Source organism: Gymnodraco acuticeps, unplaced genomic scaffold (genome assembly GCF_902827175.1).
Source record: "Gymnodraco acuticeps unplaced genomic scaffold, fGymAcu1.1, whole genome shotgun sequence".
Classification (NCBI taxonomy): Eukaryota; Metazoa; Chordata; class Actinopteri; order Perciformes; family Bathydraconidae; genus Gymnodraco; species Gymnodraco acuticeps.
Window position 1 is genome coordinate 594965 of NW_022990037.1, and position 21155 is coordinate 616119.

The 21155-nt window shown below is 40.8% G+C and overlaps 1 protein-coding gene across 2 annotated transcripts in view; it reads left to right on the top strand.

Annotated features, from left to right (window-relative positions):
- LOC117545385 (ephrin type-A receptor 7-like) overlaps nucleotides 1-21155 on the top strand; it is a 177518-nt gene that overhangs the window by 91572 nt on the left and 64791 nt on the right. For both annotated transcript variants that reach the window (XM_034215131.1, XM_034215132.1), the window contains exon 4: nucleotides 15432-15587. In XM_034215131.1, the coding sequence (XP_034071022.1) occupies nucleotides 15432-15587 (156 nt within the window). The remainder of the gene's footprint in view (nucleotides 1-15431; nucleotides 15588-21155) is intronic.

The window sequence follows — 21155 nt, forward strand, 5'->3', positions numbered from 1 at the left end:
GTGATGAGAAAAGAAAACACCTCTATGATGTAACATGATGCAAGACTCTGGCACTACATTAAATATTACCAATGGTGTTTTTTCTACACTATGCCATACTGTGCTTTATTGAAAGGTGTTTTCTAACATTTGTACTGCTCCAGTTACATGTATAAACCACTTACAAATAATGTGAACCAGTAAAACAGCTTGATGTGCAAAAATATGACCTCCGACGTGCATCAACACCTTGTAAATTGTACGGTTTAAAAGGTTGTATGTACTGTACGACTGCTATCTCAGAATGTATTACAGTATACAATCATTTCTATTATAAGTAGATAGTTATGCCCTCGAGTCATGCCCTATAGTGTCAGGAGAATGAGGTTTGCATCTAGTAGCACCTCTTATCCACTTGTACACGCACTTTCTTCATTCACACACATAAAGGTCTAATATGCTGTAAAATATCCAAACCATCCTCATATACATACACTGCATAAAAACACTCATATATGCACCTTTTCCTATACTGGTCCCCTAATTGACTCTAATAGCTGCATCTTCAAGGGTTGAGGAGAATTCGGATTACCCTTGAACTCCTCTCATGTCACAATTTGTCGAGACACTAGATTAAAGGAACTGCTCTACAGTTTTCTCCTCTTGTTCTCCGCTGTTCTTAAGGATATGCAGCTCTCCTCCATCTGCAGTCTGGGGAATCAAATGTATCAGGCCGTCTTTATCTGGGTCACAGTCTTTATGAAAATGGCTGATTCGGATCAGGCAAATGAAAATGGAATGTCATTAGCAGTCGAGAATAATTCAAGTTCACGTCGCCGATTTGAATAGCTGATTTCAGATAATCTAATTAAATGTGCAAGTCACAACAGACTGCAGGGAGAATATATGCTTTTTCATTGCGAAGCCACACACACATAAAAACGGTGTCTGCAAGAAAACAAAAAGTCCTTTCTGATTTCCATATCCTCCCTCATGTGATTAGATTTCAGCTGCATGTATTATTAAATGTTTAGGAAATGTACAGTCTAGAAGTACGTGTCATGGTGAGTTATGATCTGGACCGACTGCAGCTAACACGTTTCTCCAGGATTACTCACTGTTTTCTTTGTCTGAGGGTTCTAGTTGTTTCTACAAAAACACACAAATAAGCAGCTTTTCATTCAATATTTGACTCTGCTTGTCATATACGACAGACTCACAATACAGACATGAATTTGTATACATGAAAGATTGGAAGTAGTGAAGAATGACATTACATATTGCCATTGCAAATGGGGAGAGATGTAAGTGTCTAAAAGTCTGCTGTGTGTATAACCTTCAGCAGGATTACAAATCAATATTAGTTCTCCAACCAAAGCTTATCTTCTCTCTCTCAGTTTGAGGGGAGGAATAGTATTTTAGTGAGGTATGACAGGCAGGAGAGTCGGTGTGCGCACATACACACTTTTACATGCAGCAAAACAGCATGGCTGTTCAAAAGGAGCAGAACATTGAATCTCATTTTGCGAGCACTCGACCTGAATTTCTGACATTAAAGGAGGGGTAGGTAAGTTTGAGAAACTGGCTCGAGATACACTTTTTGTTATATTCCATGGAATGCTCTTAACATCCCGATAGCAATGAATATCTGAAGTGCTTTGACAAAAAATCCATAAAAAAATGTCATCTGTGGAAGCCGTAATACTGTAAAAAGTACAACCAATCCGTTTAGCCGGCTAAACGGATTGGATTGCCGCCTTGTCTGTCAGCCTTCCATCTCGTGCACGCACAAATGTATCTCGTGCCGTCATTGGGCGTGCCGTCATTGGGTGTGCATTGCAGCAGTACTTCAATGACTCGCCAGCAACAGGCGGCCACTTTCACCAGTCTGCTGACGTCATGTGCGCGTTCATGTGTGTTGGAGGAGGTGCTCTGTAAGGAAGTCTGAAGGAAGGGGCGGATTCTTTTCGGCTGTGTACTTTCAAATTTTAGTGCACTCGAGCCGGTTTCTGAAACTTACCTACCCCACCTTTAACATTGACACATGTTTGCCGACTTGCAGCTGATATGGTTATGATGTCAATTACGCTCCCCGCTTTTCACTTATGTGCACAAACCGTAAAAAGATGCTATACATACAACATATATTACCCTTACATTAACATTTACTGAACCAGTCTTCTGCCGCTAGCTGTTTTCCATGCAGGCCGGGCATGTGCAGTTAGAAGTGTGACCGTCCATCTGGATGTGATGGTGGTGGTGTTGATGATGATGATGATAGTGGCTATCAGTGGGACGTGAAGGCTCAGCGCCTGCAGGCCACCGTGCCAGGCTTGACCGATCAGCGTTAAACTTTCTCAACTTAAATAATCTTTGATAGTCCATGATATGGCGTTTCATCACCGCAGAATCTGCCGGTAGAATCTCCCGCATGAGCTCACCCCCCCCCCTTTTTTTATCAGTTTTTAAAAAAAAGCTCTATACCTCAAATCAGCACTTTTGAAATAGAGGGATATGAGGCATGGCTAGAATGGGTGATCTGTTTGGTATTTTGAGCAAAACATTTCATAGACATGTTTTTTATATATTTTTATATATCTGAGACCTATGCTATTGCCTAAAAATAGCATGATAGGTCCACTTTAAACAGGACTACTGCTGGTTTTTGTCTTAAGCTCCTTGGGACATATTGTACGTGTGTGTGCTGGTGCAAAACAAAATGGTCACCAACAGACAAGGTTGCCGAACCCAGAAAAAAGGGTCTTAAAGTTGAGGTGATGTTTGATGATGTCAAAGTTAAGCTGCGATGCCTAATATGATAAGTCTGTTTATTTATTATTTTTAAATGTAGTCAGTCAGAAACCATGAGAGGATCTAGTGAGGAGGATGGCCATGTGAATTCATAATACAGACCCCTCGAGGACAGAATGATTGCACATAAACAGTTAGCATTGCTGGTAATATCAAAAAGCAATAGCTGTCTCTAACCAGAGTCATTTCTTGTGCCGAAAATCATTTCTTATCAACAATATAGTGCGCTATATTAACTTTAATTCATACAATGGAACCAATGGAGTAGTTTTCTGGGATGTACCTTCTGCTTACAATTCCACAATTAATTTCCCACAATTTAATGTGTTGCATGTGATGGTTGCAAACAAGTATTGTGCGATGACACCAAACAGTGATAATGAAAGATGATTCAGAAGTGATTAATTAGTTAACAAGGCAGTGATTTCTAACACGGGCAGTCACTTTTGCTGCCTTCAAATGAAACGCATAAGCCTGTAGTTATGATACAGAAAGTTGTGTACACGAAGAAAATACTGCTTGAACACTTCTTGAAAACTCTGCGACTAGGCAACAGCAATGTTAAAAATACTGTTTGTCAGAATCCACTAAGGCTAACAGCTGAGCAAGTACATTGAAAGGGTTTGCTGCCAACAATTCACGCTTTATATCTCAATATCACTCTATACAACTAAGATCACAACATAGTTACTTATTATTCACAGAGAAAATGAACTTCCATGGCCTGACCATTTCTGATAGCATAAGCAAACGCATCAACTGGTGCACAAGGAGCTTTCAAAAGCTGCCTAGATTGTAAAATGCATATGAAAACATGAAACAGGTTATTGGGCAGGAGGCATGCAATGAAACATAATGAGCTGACCTCCCACAAAACAATATGTGAGCTTATTGAAGCTGACTCTAGATAAGAACAGCAGCTAAATATCTGAAATGCATAGTGCTTGGTGTCTGTGAGATTGGTAGGAGGGAGGAGGAGGCGATAATATCCTGAAATTGTTCACTCTCAGCCTTTTGTTCCACGGCCTCTGATCAATCCTGCGAAAATGATAGCTGGAGCAAACGAAGGGAAGGCGCATAATGGACAAAAAGGGAGGGAGGATGGCAGTGAGCAAACATGATAGAGGAGGGGGACGGGAGGGGGGGGGCTGGGCAGTGTTTGGCAGGAAGCAGAGCTGATATTGGTCAAGAGCTAATTGAGATGATGAGATGGGAGGAAGGTGAACTTCAGAGCGAGGTATAAGAGAACTGCGAAAACAGGAAAATAAGACAGCGATTAACTTATTTGATTGTTTATGTTCCATTTTGTATAATAACAGTCATTGTGTGTTCATAAATACACATATGCAACCTCCGTCCATCCGTCTGTTCTAAGAGAAAGAACATTTCTTTATTTTATATTCTTAAATAGTATATTATTTTATGTGTCACACCATTTTAATGTCCCATTTGATATGGGTTTGCAATATCTTATATTCCATTTTACCACATGAAACTATATACATAAGATAGGTCACACTCAAAATAAAGACAAATATTTACAAATAATCTGCTCTAGATTATTTTTAACAAAAAAGTGTAACTTTAAATGGTTAATTAATGGTTACATGAGACCTTTAATACAAGGCTACATTTACATCACGTTTTGTGTTAGGGACAAATTATCTACTATTGGATGGATGGCCATGACATTTTGTACATATTCATGGTCCCCAGAGGATTCATATTTGCACATTTCTGACTTTTCCTCCTATTTTATTTATAGGAAAACATTCAGATTTCTCCTAATACTTTGGTTTAGGACCGAAAAAATGATGTTGATCTTGTATTTCATTTATTTCCTGAGTCCTCAGTTGATTTTGTGTCTGGATTTGTTTGATGTATTCCTATAAGTCCTGCTGAGTGTGAGTTATTTGTGTTTGATCCTCTCCTGGTTCATGTGTATTTGTGTTTGTCTGTCTGGGTTGTTTGCCTGTCTGTTCCTTTCTGCACCTTCTGTCTGATACAAACAGAACAGAGCTGGCTCTTCGGGGCTGTGATGTAACACAACGGTCTCTTTGTTGTGTCCGTTTTGTGATGTAACCACTGTGCCATGGTTAAATGTCTGAATATGTGTCTGCGTGAAAAAGCAAGGGATATACATCAATTCATACAAGTGCATTTCGTTATGTGCTTTTGTTTGTGTGTGCAAATCTGTCGCTGTGCATACGTGCTACCTTCAACGTTGTCCGAATTAGACGTGTCTCTGGCTCAAAGCTCGTCCACAACGCAGCTGACATTAATATCCCCGGCAGCATTATTCACTAGTTACACTCCTGTGTTCTCGGTGTGTTGTCAGTCTGTGGTAACCAGGGCGGATCAGTGAATACAATGATAAAGCAAAGCGTTGACCTGAATGGCATGGCTCAGAGCTTCCCCCCGATTACACTGTGAGGCAGCAGCCAGTCAGTGGGTTGACTTAAATGAGGTCTTTACTTTGAGCCGATAACAGGGATTTATGCTGTAATTCAGGGGCTTGGTCATATCTTCAAAGCTGCTCGACGCACAAACAGGTTATGACACTTGTAGCGCAGGAGGAAATGGATGTCCTCAAAAAGCAGATGGTGGAAAGTGGCACAAAATTGCTTTTTTCATCATATTGCACTCGAAAACCAAAACAGATTACTGTTGTAATGTGATATTGAACCAATATGCTTCATTTATTTTTTAAAGGGATCCTGGGTGGTGTCTTTGAGAGAAAACAATGGATTGTTATCTCAGTTCAATAATTCATGCCCCCCAGAGGATGATCCCTTGACTTTTCATCTTGGTAAACATGTGTTTTAACAATGTTTTCCCTCGGAAAGAAAACAAAAGTGATCCCTTGGCTTTTCTAGCAACATCATTAGAAGGTCAAAATGTAAAATGTTGCTTTGACGCTTGTTAATTTCCTTGTGATAAATACAAAAACCTAAAGTCTTAATAACACTTTAATATCAGATATCAGAAATCCTTCACATAATATTTTACCCATGATGTACTTGACACTGACAGTAAAGGAAACTGTATATGTCGTTGACCAAGGTTCTTCACTAGCTCTTCTTTGGGAGAAGAAGGAGCATTTTCTATTTATTCGTAGCATTTCCACTGCAAGTCTGGGGATACAAACTGTCAATTCTATAAGCCTTCTTCCCTACGCTCCAGGGTACTTTAAATCCACTCTACATTTGGGCTGGAGTTAATATCTTAAAACGTTTTTGCTCTGGACCAGTGTGGTTTGAATTAAATTCTCTGCAGCAGAAGTCCCATTATTAAAGCTGGGCTGAACCATATATCTTTGGCGTCATTGATTAAATATTCCTTAATAACCTTTCAGCATATTGTAATTTAAGTGGTCTGAGAGAAAATCTGCCCTCTGCCCTACCCTTGGCCCTGTTTTCAGGATTTAGAAAGGTCTCCTGTATTGTTAGTCCTTGCAGGCCATGTCAGAGAGAGGGAGCATATCTATTTAGCATTTTTGCAGGATGGTTTGCAGGGGGTACATCTTGAAAAAACAATCATTTTTGTTTGCCCAATAACGCAACAAACACACTGCCTCCACAAGCCTTAAAGGTGGGGTAGGTAATTTTGGAAAAACCAGCTCGAGTGCGCTAGCCCCTCCTCCAACACAGACGAACGCGCACATGACCAATGAGGGCACGAGATAAGTTTGTGCACAGATGGAAGGCTGACAGGCAGGTAGGCCATCCAGTTATTTTAGCCGGGCCGGCTAAAATGATTGGTTGTGCTTTTTACAGTACTACGGCTTCCACAGATGACATTTTTTATGGATTTTTTGTCAAAGCACTTAAGATATTCATTGCTATCGGGATGTTAAGAGCATTCCATGGAATATAACAAAAAGTGTATCTCGAGCCAGTTTCTCAAACTTACCTACCCCACCTTTAAATACTTTTGTTTTAGTGGGTTTAAATCTACCAAGTTCAATCAAATGTATACTGGTCCAATGCTATCAAACACCTCTTGGCACCTCATAATTTCGTCATTTTATAATTTGACCCAATCTGAACTCTTAAAATGTACCAATCACTCATTTTTCCTCAACCCACCTTTGTCTGACGTGTGTGTGTGTCAGAGTTCCCGTTAGCCGGTAATTACCGGACTACGACCGGTAAAATATGCTGAAGACCGGCAAATCTAAATCTCTCCGGTCAAAGTGTCCGTTCAAAATAATTTCCGTTTAGCGCAATACCACATCAGTTGCGCAACTTGCGCCATTTATGTGACAGACAAGAATAGTCAATTCTAATGTCTAACACGTAATGTGGAGAGAGAGAAGTCCTGTATGGGTTGATTGTGCGTTGATCTGTTGATAATGCCTCGGGGTTCCGGTGGGCATGTAAACAAATGCATAATGCTGCGCTATACTTTGCGGCCTCACCCGGTTGCATAGCGACGTTTATTGTTTAGGTGTCTTTTAATAAGCAGGTAGTCCTATCATTAGCTAGAACTAGCTAGATATGATCGATATGGACATAAACGCGAGTAAAGTCTAATCTGACGGGAGAGAGATCAGCTGCTGCTGACGAGTCGACACCATAGACTGTATATATAAATGGACGTAGGGTCCGTGACGTCACCCATAGGATTCTGCAGAGTTGCCGTGAAGCCCTTAGTAGGCGGAGTCGGCCACTAACGGCTCGACAGTGACGCCAGAGTTCAACTCCCGCCTTCTCCAGCCTGCTCCAAATAAGGGCAAAGAGGCGGAGCCGAGGCGGGACCTGCTGCCACCGAGCTGGAAGTTCCAGAGCTAGCTGAAGCTACCAAGCTAAGCTAACATGCTCCCCATCTGCACGCTGCCGTCGCATTTTACGTTTCTAAGGTAAGCGGACATGAAACTATTCAGCAAAACTATAAATAATAATCTAAGTTATTGAGCTTTTAGCATAATACTTCATAATCTTAAAACCCCTTAACGTTTGTATGCAATTGTGCTAAATTCAACACTGGAATCAAGCAAATATTAATATGTTTGCATGACATTAGTTAATTATATTTTGATATCACTTAACTATACGTTTAATACATTTAAGTCAAGCTAAGGTACATGTGATGGTAGCTAGTTAGCGCTCTTACCTGTCAGGCCTCCTCCAAACAGCATAATAACCAGACTGTATCATTAAAACTAAGTACCAGTTATAGATCCTTGACTTTAGACAAACAATTCAAAAGACAAAATGTATTTAAAGACCAATCTTTATTTGAATGTGCCTCTTAACCTGAGATATTAGTTATACAGTAATAGTATTGACAATCTAAAAAAACTGAGCAACTCAACAGTCAACTTTATGTTTCTTATTGTCTAAAGCATTTATTATTTTCATTTTCCCAATCTCATATTCAGTGTGGACGGATTGAGACAGCATGGTGTCCAGAGGGCTGCAGAGACTTCAGGGAGAAACCTCCGTGTGATGGTCCTGTCTGTTGGTTTGTAGAGGACTGAGGGTCTTTCCTCTGCGAGGAGGACCAGGGCTGATGAAGGAGCCCATGCTGGGCAAAGCTGATACCAACTGCACAGGCCTAGTCGGTCACTTTATTTGACTAAATGTGTTTAATACATTTAATAGGTTTACACCTTCTGTCCATATGTGCTTTTTATTTAAAACATTTGATTAACTTTTGGTTCACATTTCAATAAATTGTATTTGTATTTGCACTCCTTTTGTCCATTATTCTTACTGAAAATGTTAGATTACACATTCACATCTGACTGAAGATTGGCCCCATTTATTTGTGACGTTGCAAAACAAAGTACAGTACATGTTGTGAAGCTAATAAAGTGAGGCAAATAGAAATAATCAGCTGATGGAGTGTAGATGTGGAAATAGCTGCATTCGATCAGCTGACTGTTTTTACAATAAAAGTAGTTTCTTAGTGAATGTCCTGTACTGGTCTTAAAATCTCATAACATCAGCTCTTAATGTTCCTCTTGGATGTTCTTCTTGACCCTCAGAGAAGGAGAACATGTCCTGTCTTTCAGGCATGTCCTTTCCTAACAAAAATGACAGGAAACATAACACATATTATTGCAGAACAAGTGTGTTATTTATGAAAGCGGTGTGTTTGTGTGTTTAGGGGCTGTAGATATAATTATTTTGTAATGTTTTTTTTTTAATTCAACAATGAGCTACAAAGACAATCAGATTATGAATGAACAGTATGAAGTTCATCAACATTGAAATATATGTTATTATCAAAATAATATTTAACTGTTATCAAAACGTAGTGCAACTGTAGAAGCTTGCTCTGTTGTCTCACTGAAAGAATAACTTTTACCACGTTTTTTTACAGACAATATTGAGAGATAAATAGTAGCAGTTCTCACTATGTGTTAAATATCTTTGCCTTCAATACATTAAATTAGAAAGCTGACAAAGTCATATTGCTTGTTATCATCTAAATGTAACTTTTTGCATGGAAAAAACCCTCAACTTAACTGATGTGTACAGTAGGTGATCTAGTATTTAGTATTGTTTAATGGAATGTATATCAGTGTATTCAAGTCAATACTTCATTCATTTAAACCAATATCTTTCTTGATTCTTTGTACAGTATGAAAAAAGAGTCTTTGTACCTGTGCTGAAGTTCACTGCTGTGAGGAGTCCAGTTCTCTGTCTCACTCTCTGGTCCAGCCTGTCTGCATCACCTGGACACCTTAAACAAACAGATATATATATATATATATATATATGTAAAGTACCATGTGTACAAACAATATAACTGATTCTCTTCTGTTGAACATGTTGGATTGTGTATTGTCCGAGTCAGGGGCCTTTTTATTTTACTGTAACTTTGGAAGTTGTGTTACCAATGCTTACTGTTTATTTGATACCCATTTGGTAATACAAATAAAAACAACAAGGTTTGGGTTCTTTCTTCAGATGACTGTGACGTTAACGTGTAAGCTGAGTAATGAACTCCAGCTCAACCAACCATATTGTAATATCTAAGTAATCATCTTGAAATATGACATTAATAATTGTAATATACACACATCTTATTGTGAGGTTGATTTCACATACACTACTTCGACATTAGCTTGCTAGCTTAGATGCATACAGTTCTACCTACATAATAAAATATCTCTAAGTTACAAGCATGTAACCTTATTTTATCAACCTCAAACAGAAGCCGTTTGTTCAACAGTATTATCCCACTTAACACTTGTCTATTTCGTTGTAACCTTTATATATACAGTCTATGATTTTAACTTGGAGGCTACGATTACAATCGTTAGCACCGATGTAGCTACCACTAGCTTACATGCTAACCCAAGCCTTACCATTCATTACGTAGCTGATTAAAATCATTAACACATAAATAAAGCACTAGAATTTCACTTACCGCAAAACCGCATTCATGCACCGTCTGTTTTAACCGCAGAGCGAGTCACAATAGTCCGATATATAAGCATGAAGAACAAACAACCACGGCCGGCCACAAGTTGTGTTTCCTGGATGAGCTGAGCAGGCAGAGTCCCTGTAGTTAGCTTCACGGAGCAGCTAGCAGAGAGACAAGAAGCTAACAGCGGCAGGCACTTGACAGAGCCGTCACTCAATGTGACCACGCCCTAATTTATGCACAAACTTTAAGACCTAATATAAATAAAAGGGTCGCGTCTCCTTCGCGTCGAAAGGAGCCAGTTGAGGTGGTTCGGGCACCTAGTTAGGATGCCACCTGGGCGCCTCCCTAGGGAGGTGTTCCAGGCACGTCCAGCTGGGAAGAGACCAAGGGGTAGACCTAGGACCAGGTGGAGGGATTATATCTCTTCGCTGGCCTAAGGAGCGCCTTGGGATCCCCCAGTCAGAGCTGGTTGATGTCGCCAGGGAAAAGAAAGTTTGGGGCTCTCTGCTGGAACTGCTACCCCCGCGACCCGACCACGGATAAGCGGGAGAAGATGGATGGATGGATGGATGGGTCGCGTTAGAAAACAATTCACTCACAGATCCATAATCATGAAGGTGGAATCTAACTATATCGATAATAAAATGTATGGAGCCAGGGGTAGAAACTTGTTTTTTCTGCTGTAAAGTTGGGCATTTTAACATGGGGGTCTATGGAAATTGCTCCTTTCTGCAGCCATCGCCTATCGGCCAATATATGAACTGCAGTGTGTGGCACTTCCGTATTGGCTTCCCGGCTCTACCCCACAGTTTGCCGCTTGGTCGACACACAGCTCTGCATGATCACATGCAGCGGTGAGCGGACAAAACACACACCAGGTTAGAATATCACACGTAGCCTAGCTATTTGAATGACTTCTCAAACTACCGTAACTAGTTATAGATATGTTTAGTTTTACTGTCGGGTCACTCATTACTGATCCGCGAGCTGCATGATACTGACGGGCTGACAGGAGAGGGAGAGCGCTCCGTTTGTTATTCCCGTGTTATTATAAATTACTGTACACTTTTGAATAATGTAGTTAATCTACTATAATTAGTTTGTTTAATATCGAATCATATCAATTTGTTTTAAAGCACAATAAATAACAAAGAAGACCTTTGACCGGCACTTTTCTCATTTTGTCCGGAAGATTTAAACTTTAACGGACATGTTGACCGGAGAAAACATATTCTAACGGGAACTCTGGTGTGTGTGTGTGTGTGTGTGTGTGTGTGTGTGTGTGTGTGTGTGTGTGTGTGTGTGTGTGTGTGTGTGTGTGTGTGTGTGTGTGTGTGTGTGTGTGTGTGTGTGTGTGTGTGTGTGTGTGTGTGTGTGTGTGTGTGTGTGTGTGTGTGTGTGTGTGTGTGTGTGTGTGTGTGTGTGTGTGTGTGTGTGTGTGTGTGTGTGTGTGTGTGTGTGTGTGTGTGTGTGTGTGTGTGTGTGTGACCTTCATAAGAGTTTGATGGTAATGAGAATTCATCTTGTGGATGTTAAAGCTGCCTACCAGCTGAAAGTATTAGCATCAGATTCAGCATCAGCCCCACAGAGGGCACTGATCTGAATGAGGTCACACATCCTCTCTCCATTGTATCCCTCCTTCATGATATCACCTATTTTTCTTCCTACAGTACATGCCTTATAAGCTTCTGCAGAAAAAAACAAATGAAACGAGAAATTACAAACCAGTGCCTGAGTAAAACTGCAGCCAAAAACCAATGACGGCATCATTTTGTGTGTGTGTTCATTTGTGTGTGTGTGTGAGCAAATGTCTGAAGCGAAACTCTTTTAGTGTTATTAATATTAATTATGTGTGCTGTCAAGGATTGAAAGCAACATTTCATTGCTCACATTCCTTGTATTAAGTGCCTCATGATTTATTAATGGGTATGTTTAAGGTTAGAGAAAAGAAAAGGGAGGAAAGTAAGAGAAGGGCAAACTATAAATTGATTCCTCCCCTAAAGACAAAAGTCTATTAAAGTAATTTGTGAGCTCATTGAAATGTAGATTATTTGGCCTTTTTAGGCTTCGTTCATTAGATGGTGAAACTGTTGGGTATAGCTCTAACTGTCATGTTGATCCTGAATATTTTCCCTTCATTTATCTGGTTAAATTGATACCACATTTCTTGTTTTATCCTGCAACAAAGGCTCTTAGCCACCATACACACTTTACTGTTAAATATATATATATATTCCCACATAAGATGACCTTAGTCTCTCCCGCTGTCCCTCTCATCTCTCTCATCTGTATGCATTACATGTCTCTGCTTATCTGTTTACTGCCTCTGTAAAGCTGGAGGAGTCCATTCTCCCTCCCTGTTTAAAATGTCCTCTCTCAGTACACTGCGTATCCTACCGTCTTTCTGTCTTTCACACACCATCTGTCTGTCTCTGTTTCTCCTAAATATCTCTCACACCAGTTGGTCTCCTGCCTCAACCCCTCACCCCCTCCCAAAATCCCCACACCCTCCTCCTTATACAGTAGGACTTGGCATGTCGTTGCATATCTATATTATTGCACCTTGAAGAATGTTGTCTGTATGTGTGTGTGTGTGTACGCGTGCTAACATGTTCTATTTAATGGAGGCTCCCTCTTGGCACATCGGACAAATTGATCAGTTGGTTTGCCAGCTGTCCTGGCAGTCTCCTTCTGTCTCTCTATTTCTCAAACCATCCCCAACTTGTACACCTTGGCAATCAAAAGTGAAAGAAGAAAAAGTATTGTAATGATTGGAGTGGTCTCCCTTACAAGCATCATCTTTTTTTGTTCTGCCGTTGGATGCATTTTGGAGATTCTTACATTCTCCCATCGGCAGGTGTCTGCCGGCCCATTTTGACTGACGTGACCTTCCCTGGCATCGGCTGCTGGCGTGCTTTCCCATGATCCCATGCTGTGGAGAATGATGGGCAGCGCGCAAAGCCAGCTCCTTTTGTTATCTGAGCCGCACATATTGTCTTGATAGTACACCCTATTATTAGACACACATTTCCAAGGTGGGCTGGCTAAATGTGTGTCCACGCTGAATTGAAGAGATAAGTCACATCTGCAGCCAGACACCACTATGGCTAGCTTGCTTTTAAGCATGATAGGTAGAGAATGCAATCCATTTCTGTTCTCATAGATCTATGCATAATTTGGCCTTGATTTGGCTGCTATTCACGCTTGATGTCCTTGGCGTGGTGAGGGATGGATAGTGGCAGCACGGTCAGGAACAAAGAGAGTCTTCTCCAGTGCTGCCTGACAGGGAGTGTGTGTGTGTGTGTGTTTCTGTTATGTCCCCATGCTTGGCTCTGCTGTGAGCTGAAAGCAAGAGGCTTTTCTCTTTGTAATGACAGACATTAGAAAGTCGATTACAAGGTTTTTACAGCCTGCAACTCACAGGGAAACACACATGTACACGGGCGCAGTAAAACACACTCACTTACTCTAGTCTGAGCCAGGAGAGGCTGACGAGGCCTGCTAATCGATATGTGATGGCAGGCCTTTCATGCGCGTTTGGAGTAAAAGTGGCTGAGTTAAAGAGGTGGTATAACAGACACTCCTTTCAGCTTTCGAGCTTGTGTCTTGATGAATGTTCATAGGCCAAAATAATTTAGGGACAGCAGCTTTGTGTTGTCTTTGCACCTGCTGTGTGTACCTCAACTTGGCTGTCTCGCAGACAGGACCATCGTCTTCTTTCTGCATAATTGTTTTCTAGTGTGACACAGTGCCAGTGGAGGGAGAGGAGCTCTAGCATCTTTACCCACACAACTCTCAAGACCTCTAAATCTGTGCTCACACCTTCAATTCTATCACTATTTCAAATATTGCTGTTGCTCTCTTGAAGGGCTGGTTGCAGAAGTAGCTCACAGTCCTAACATCAGCTAATAACTTATGCGTCTTAGTTAGCTAAGTTGCTGACATTAGCCAGTCAGTAGGGACAACTAATTAGTATTGATTGTTTTAATTGTTTGTCTCGACTTCATTAAACAATCTCATCCTTATTTTTGGTAAGCTTCCAAAAGCGAGAGGGCTCTCTAGTGTCCTCACACAGGGGAAACAAATTGATTGTGTGTTTTAGGAGTCTTCAGCACTGCCTCATCTATCATGTTCTTGTAACACAACACTTCATTGTGCCTTGTCACCTAATAAACCAGCAAATTGTCACTTTGTGGACAACAAAATTCATTGTAAACTTGCTTAACATGATGCGTTAACTGTACACTGTCCAAGTGGATACAGGCTCTATATGAGCTGTGAGTGCCTTTTTAATATCAGTTGGGTTCATGTTTGGAAAAGGGAGCTGTTTGGAGCATAATAGAGAGTTGAATTCAGGAAATAGAAAGAGATGGGCAATGTGCGGAGAAAGGTAGAATGCAAAGCAGAGATGAAAAATAAACTGATCGGGGGTAAACAGATATTTAGGGAGAATATCAAAACGGAAAAATTAAAGAAAGAAAGTGGAAGATTGAGCATACCAGAGCTTATAATGTAGATCTGCTGTTTAGTATACAGTCTGAGAAAGAAGAACAAAGTATTGAGCGGTAGCTGGCGGCCTGATTTCACACCCATTACAAAGGCACGGCTAGTGGAAAATGAAACTGCATAGAATCATAGTGTAAAATAACCTGCCCGTTGTCACACATAAGCTACTGTGATATGGTTTGTATTCTGGTGTGATGCTCATGTAAGGTCATGACTGCTTATCACTATCGCCCGCATTCCCACCTTTTCGTCTTGCAATGACTGTAGAGGGAGACATTTTTTAAAGCTAGCAAATAAAGTTGGAAATGCGGAAAACAAAATGAAGTTAAGGGGGTTTTGCAGTTGCGTGCCTGCGCATTGGTTTGGCTTGTTTTTCTTTGCCGGTTCAATCTAGTAGCAGGCGTTGATGCGATGTTCCAGGGCCACTGATCACACGTAATGTTAGAATTGTGTTTGTCAGACGGATTTAGCCCATCTCTCTACTTTACCCCTCTAATCATATATTGTATCTCTTCTCTACTTGCCTCTAAACTCAGTTGCTTTCAATTTTTTCTCTCCATTCATTCCTATTTCTTTCTCTCACAAATATGTAAGCGAGATAAAACAACTTTTTTCTCTCTGGAGAATATCTCGGTTTCAAATTCCTTCTACACAGTGGGAATTGCGTTCATGCTGTTAAAATATGACTCTCAATGTGATATCCATTTCTCTGACATATCTAATGAATTATATATCTGTGTGTTTTTTTCCAGCGTGTCCCCATGGAGCCTACAAGATGTCCTCCAGGCAGCAGGAGTGTTTCCCCTGCCCGGCCAACAGCAAGGCAGAGGAGGAAGGATCGGTGGAGTGTGTGTGTGAGGAGGACCACTTCCGAACCCCGCTGGACACACCCTCAGCCGCCTGCACAAGTAATACGATTATTTTTGTTTGTGTGTATCAGTGGCGAACCGTGTCTATCACAACTTGACCTTCTGTAGACACACACACACACCCCCCGCCGCCGCCGCCGCAGATACGATTCTCATTTATTCATTCTATTTACATTTTATAACATTTTATTTATATAATTAAATAGATTTTTTTGTTTGATTTATCTGAGTGTTTCAGGGTATTCTCTGAATACCTTGAAGGCCCTGCCGGTTCGCCACTGGTGTGTATGTAGACCTTACTTCCACACCATATCACTCACACACTGTATCCTTTCCTTTTTGCATTAAGTGAGCAATTTCATGTTTGTGAGCCAATCATTATCACTCTCCTGCCCTTGCTGTTTGCCTCTTTATCCTTTAAAGACCGCTTTTACCCGTCCTTCACCCCAAATCCTTTTATCCACCTCCCTTTTTTTTCATCTCATCACCTATTCTCCGTCTGACCTTTCCGTCTCCCTTTCCCCAGTCTCTGTCTCGCCATATATCCTCATCCTCCCATCCCCAGCTCCTCCTCATCACCCCATTTCCATGTCTCATCTCCCCCAACCTTCACCTCTCCTTCACCTCCTCTATAATTGAATTCCTTTCATGTAGAAAAATCCATCCAAAAACATGTCAGATGTTTCTTTTAATCATCCCAGGAGGCTGTCTCACAGCTAGAGACGTGTCTTGTGCTGCTTTTCTGATTATAAAGTTGTGAGTTTTTCAAAGAGGTTTTCTTTTAAGATCAAAGAACATGTATCTTTGAACAAACATCATTTTTTTCCCTTCATATTGCTCATTTAAAGTGTTAGTTAAACACTACATTTGCTGTCTTGTTTGAGAAAAAGATAAAAAGAAGGGATATATTTTGAGGGATTTATTTTACTTATTAGACTTTGTAAATGTTAAGGATGTCGGTTAAATCCAATCCTTGTTATTCTAAAAGTGAGAGAAAGGATCCTTTTAATAGTACACATTATATTTTGTCTAAAGATGGGCTTTCCCCCTCCCCACCTGCGCCTAATGATATACACACATTATGTCTCCGTCCACTTCATACAGTTTTCCTGCCTTTTAACCTTTATCCCTTTTTACCCCCCACCCATCTTTCATCCCTTATACAGTCTCCCCTAACATATGTATTCCTCCAGAGAGCCCATCAACCCAATTTCCCCATCTTTTAACTTGACCTTGTACATTCTCTCCACCTTTTATCCCGACATTACAGATCCATTTTCTGCTATACATCCATTATCTACCTCTATACCGGACCACACCATTTTTTTCCTACCCCCCTCCACTTTTCCCTTTTTGACCCCTGATCAACATTCCACTCCTTTCTTTATGTCTTTCTCCTTATCTTGGCCACTCATCATTCCTCTTTCTACTAACTGCCTCTTCACATTTCCCTTCCTCTTCATCGGCTTTGTCCATGCGCGTTATCACCCCTCATTTCTTTCCTCTGTCAAACTGAAATCTCATCCCTTTATCCTCGAGGGACAAATCCCATGATCTGATCCCCACTGTCTACGCATTATCCATTCATCCCTCACCTATTACCTTTTTCACACCTCTTCTCACATACCGATACCCTTCTCCTCCAATAAAGATGCACTACAAGGCCAATAAGACAAAGACCATACAGGGAAGCCCTATTGATTTCTACACAGCGTATTGATATGGCTTAGTAATTAGATGGAGGAATAATGGGCTCTATGGACCGTGAGTGCTGAGGACAGTAAAACCCGTGGGGTCACAAGGTCTGTGCGTGCATGTTTGTGTACGTTCACTTGTGTGTGCATGCGTGTGTGTGGTCATACTAGCTTATATGGTAACGGCGATGGAGGGGTGTGATTACAATATTGATCGCTGAGCTCTCTGATCCCGGTGCGATAACATTTATAGCAGCCTAATGACCACCTTAATTATACTATTGATTCGGTAATTATGATCTTCCCCAGATTCGGCTAATCCACCGCATGGTACCCAGGAGAAGGAGAGAGATAGAGACAGCCGGATGAATCTAGAACTATAGGAATAAAAGAAAAAAGTAGATTTAGCCAGATTAATGAAGTTTGATATGTATACCTTATCTTAGCAATTAGATAAGTAGTTCATTAACCCTATCCCTTTGCCATTCATGCCTACAATAGCCTACTTTGTTTAAAATGGTAAAAGTCACTGCTGTCTTTTTAAAATGATTAGCTCTATATTCCTTTACTAATCCTGTAATATATTCAAACATATTGCATTACAGAACATTTAAATATGTGGTAGTGGCATTGAAGAGTTATTCTGAAACAGTGGAAAGAAATGCCCCACTTGGGATAGAGAAATATTTATTTGTATTCATGTTTGGCAGAGTGGAACTGCCGCTGACAGGAATGTAATGGTATTGATTGTAGCATAATAACTATAACAAAAGAAATATGTTCAAGTATTGCATGTTCTTTGTCAATGTGCAAGTCTGAAAATGGATTTTTGAAAACCAATGACTTCCAGGAAAAAGAATAAAGTTGCAGAATTTATTTTAATTGTTTATTTAGCAGGCACAATGCACAGTAATGAACACTTAAAACATTCAAATGTGTCAAGCGTAACAGTGCCAGATGTAGCTTTGAGCTCATTTCCATCCGCAGTCCCTCACATAAAACATTTAAGAAGATTACATTTTACAAACATATAATAATGCCTCACGTAAAGAAATGCATGAATGCAGAATTAAGTGAGCCTTAGCAGCAGTGTAAAACAACAAGTATTGTATCTGCTTCAGAACATCCTATTTATAATCAAAAACGTTATTATAAATTGGACATAATCACTTCAACTTAAGCCATTGTTTTGTGTGATTTGAAGTGCAGATGTTGCCATTCTTTGTTTTTGGTGTACGCCATATTGTTCGGTGCAACCAGATATGACATAATGGCTAGAGGAGGTAAAACCAAATGCTGAGTAAGACATTTTTGGGAAACCAAAATGTTACAATAAGCTATCAACAAGTCAAAACACAACGTGAAAGGGTACTCAGAGCGGACAACGTTGTGATAGCAGCCTGTCAATCTCAAAGTAACCAAGCCCAAAAACAGACATTTGTTACCTTTTTATTTATAACTTGAAAAAATATATATGTCATGCTGTGTTGAAGAAGTCTTTAAACTACATCTTGAGGGACTGATAACTTACAATCATGTTTACAATGTGAACTGAAGTAATAAAATAAAGAGAGAAGTGAGGTAATTTTCTCATAGACTTCTACCGACCTGGTCTTGTTTTTTCGACCCGAGGAGTCGCCTCCTGCTGGATATCAGAGAGAATGCAAGTTTAACTGATTTTCGCATTGCGTCACTTTTCCTACCTGAGATTGCCGCCCTGAGCTACAGCCCCAGACTGTACGCCAATTTGAAATAGCGGCCAATAGTAACGACTTTAGTGACCGTAACATGATGCCATTTGGCCATAGACTAAGATATGGAAATGTTTTTAGATGTAAATTATACCCTTGAAAAGCCCTCTAGAATTAGTGCTACTGAAACTAGAAGTTGAATTACATCCTAAAACTATTTTGTAACTTTATTATTATAATAATAGTATTTTTCATTTAAATGCCCTTCTTTAGTAGATACCTTATTTTTACTGTCCCTCATGGACAATGAGTCCAATAGTGGATTAATATCATGAGTCACGGAAATCTTCAACCATTCTTCAGGGAAATGCATACATCTAGGCTCTTTATAGACTTTATTGGAAATATTGTGAATACAACATCAAGATTTCATTTTCTTAGATTTGATTCATTATGTTGGAGCAGCATTCGACAGGGAGTCAATGAGTCATAAGTAGACAGGGGAGGGGGGTACAGAGACAGATGGAGAGTTGAGAGAAACCAAGAGAGCTGTGTAGGTAAGGTTTAAATAACTCATTTTGAGGATGATGAGAGAAAAAAGGGAAACTTCAAGAGAAAAAAAGGCAGAGAAACGAAACTACGTGGAGATGTGAATGAAAGGCCCAGCTGTGTCTACGTCAAATGTGTGTGTTCACACGCTGACTGCTCTCCGGGCTTATGCAACTCTGTGCTCCATGTGTGTGTGTGAGCTGTGGTGTGTGACGCCACGCCCAGAGCTGCACACCGTCACTTATTCATTACACAGCACATGCACACGCATACAGGAACACATACAAAATTCATGGCCTTTAATGGGCCTTAGCGCTATTCACGCTGAATAGCGCTAAGGCCCATTAAAGGTCCATGTGTCGGGACCTGGAGGAAAAGGCACAGGACAGGCAGGACACTGATTTAGTGATGAGATGAAGTAGTTTAGCCTTAGTTTTTCATCCCTTTTTAATACTGGCTGTATATTAAAATTGTAGATTTTTTTTGTCACATGTGGTTGAATTTAAAGCAAAGTCTGGATTCATCGGCCTTGATAACTCCGGTATAATCCAGTAACACACTTTTATTGTCCTGTATTATCTTCCGTGATGCATGTGGCATATCACAACCCTCCTATCAAATCACATACGTGTTCCAGGAGAGTTAAATACATTTGTCATGGTACCTCACCTTTATGTACTTCTGGTGAGTGAAGGATTTGTTCCACGCAGCGCTGTCAATGTCACTAGATTATGGGAAAATGTGGTATCCATGCAGATACACAAAGGGTAAAGTCATTGTAGGTCATCCAAACACATGAACTGCATCTAAGTGCTTTTCTCTTTCTGCATCATCAATAATCCCTCTTATCCAAATCCAAGATTTAAGTAATCATCGTAGCAACAACTGCTCATGTTGAATTGCCTTTACCCACGAGGGTCAAATGATTTTCATCAAACCAATTGTTTCTTATCATATCCTGTTAAGGCCAGTCACTTAGGAGGTAGGACCCAATTGCACGACCCGAGAGACAGAGGTAAAGTATTGGTAAAATACTTTATTCTTCCAAAAAGCAGGCAAGATGAACAAAAAATGGACACTAACTAATCTCAGATTGAGAACAAAATGAAAATCGCTCACGTGGTGAGGAACAAAACTTAACCATAGCATGAAGAGAGCATAAACCTGACTGTGGCAAGAGACAAGACCTTCCGTGGCAAAAGACAAAATAAAGCACTGACCATGGCAATCGACAAAAACGAACTGACACTGAACACTGGGAGACAGGGGAATTTAAACACAGGGCAACTAGACACAGGTGGGAACAATCAGGGGCGGGGCTGACACTGATGAACACAGAAGACACAGAAGACACACCCATAACAAGACATACAAAACTAAAACGTGACATAACACAAGAATCATGACAGAACCCCCCCCTCAAGGGGGCAAGGCAGAGTTCAAAAAGGGGAACTCGGGCGGACGGCCCGGGGGCAAGGCAGAGTTCGAGGTGGGGGTCTCGGGCGGACGGCCCGGGGGCAAGGCAGAGTTCAAGGAGGGGCGAAGACCACAGCTCTCAGGGGACCGGGCAGGAGCCGGTGTTGACCAGACAGGAACCAGAGCCGGTGGGACAGGTGATGTTGAGGCCTCCAACGAAACAGGACATGGGGTTGGCAGGGCCCCCGGTAGGGGAG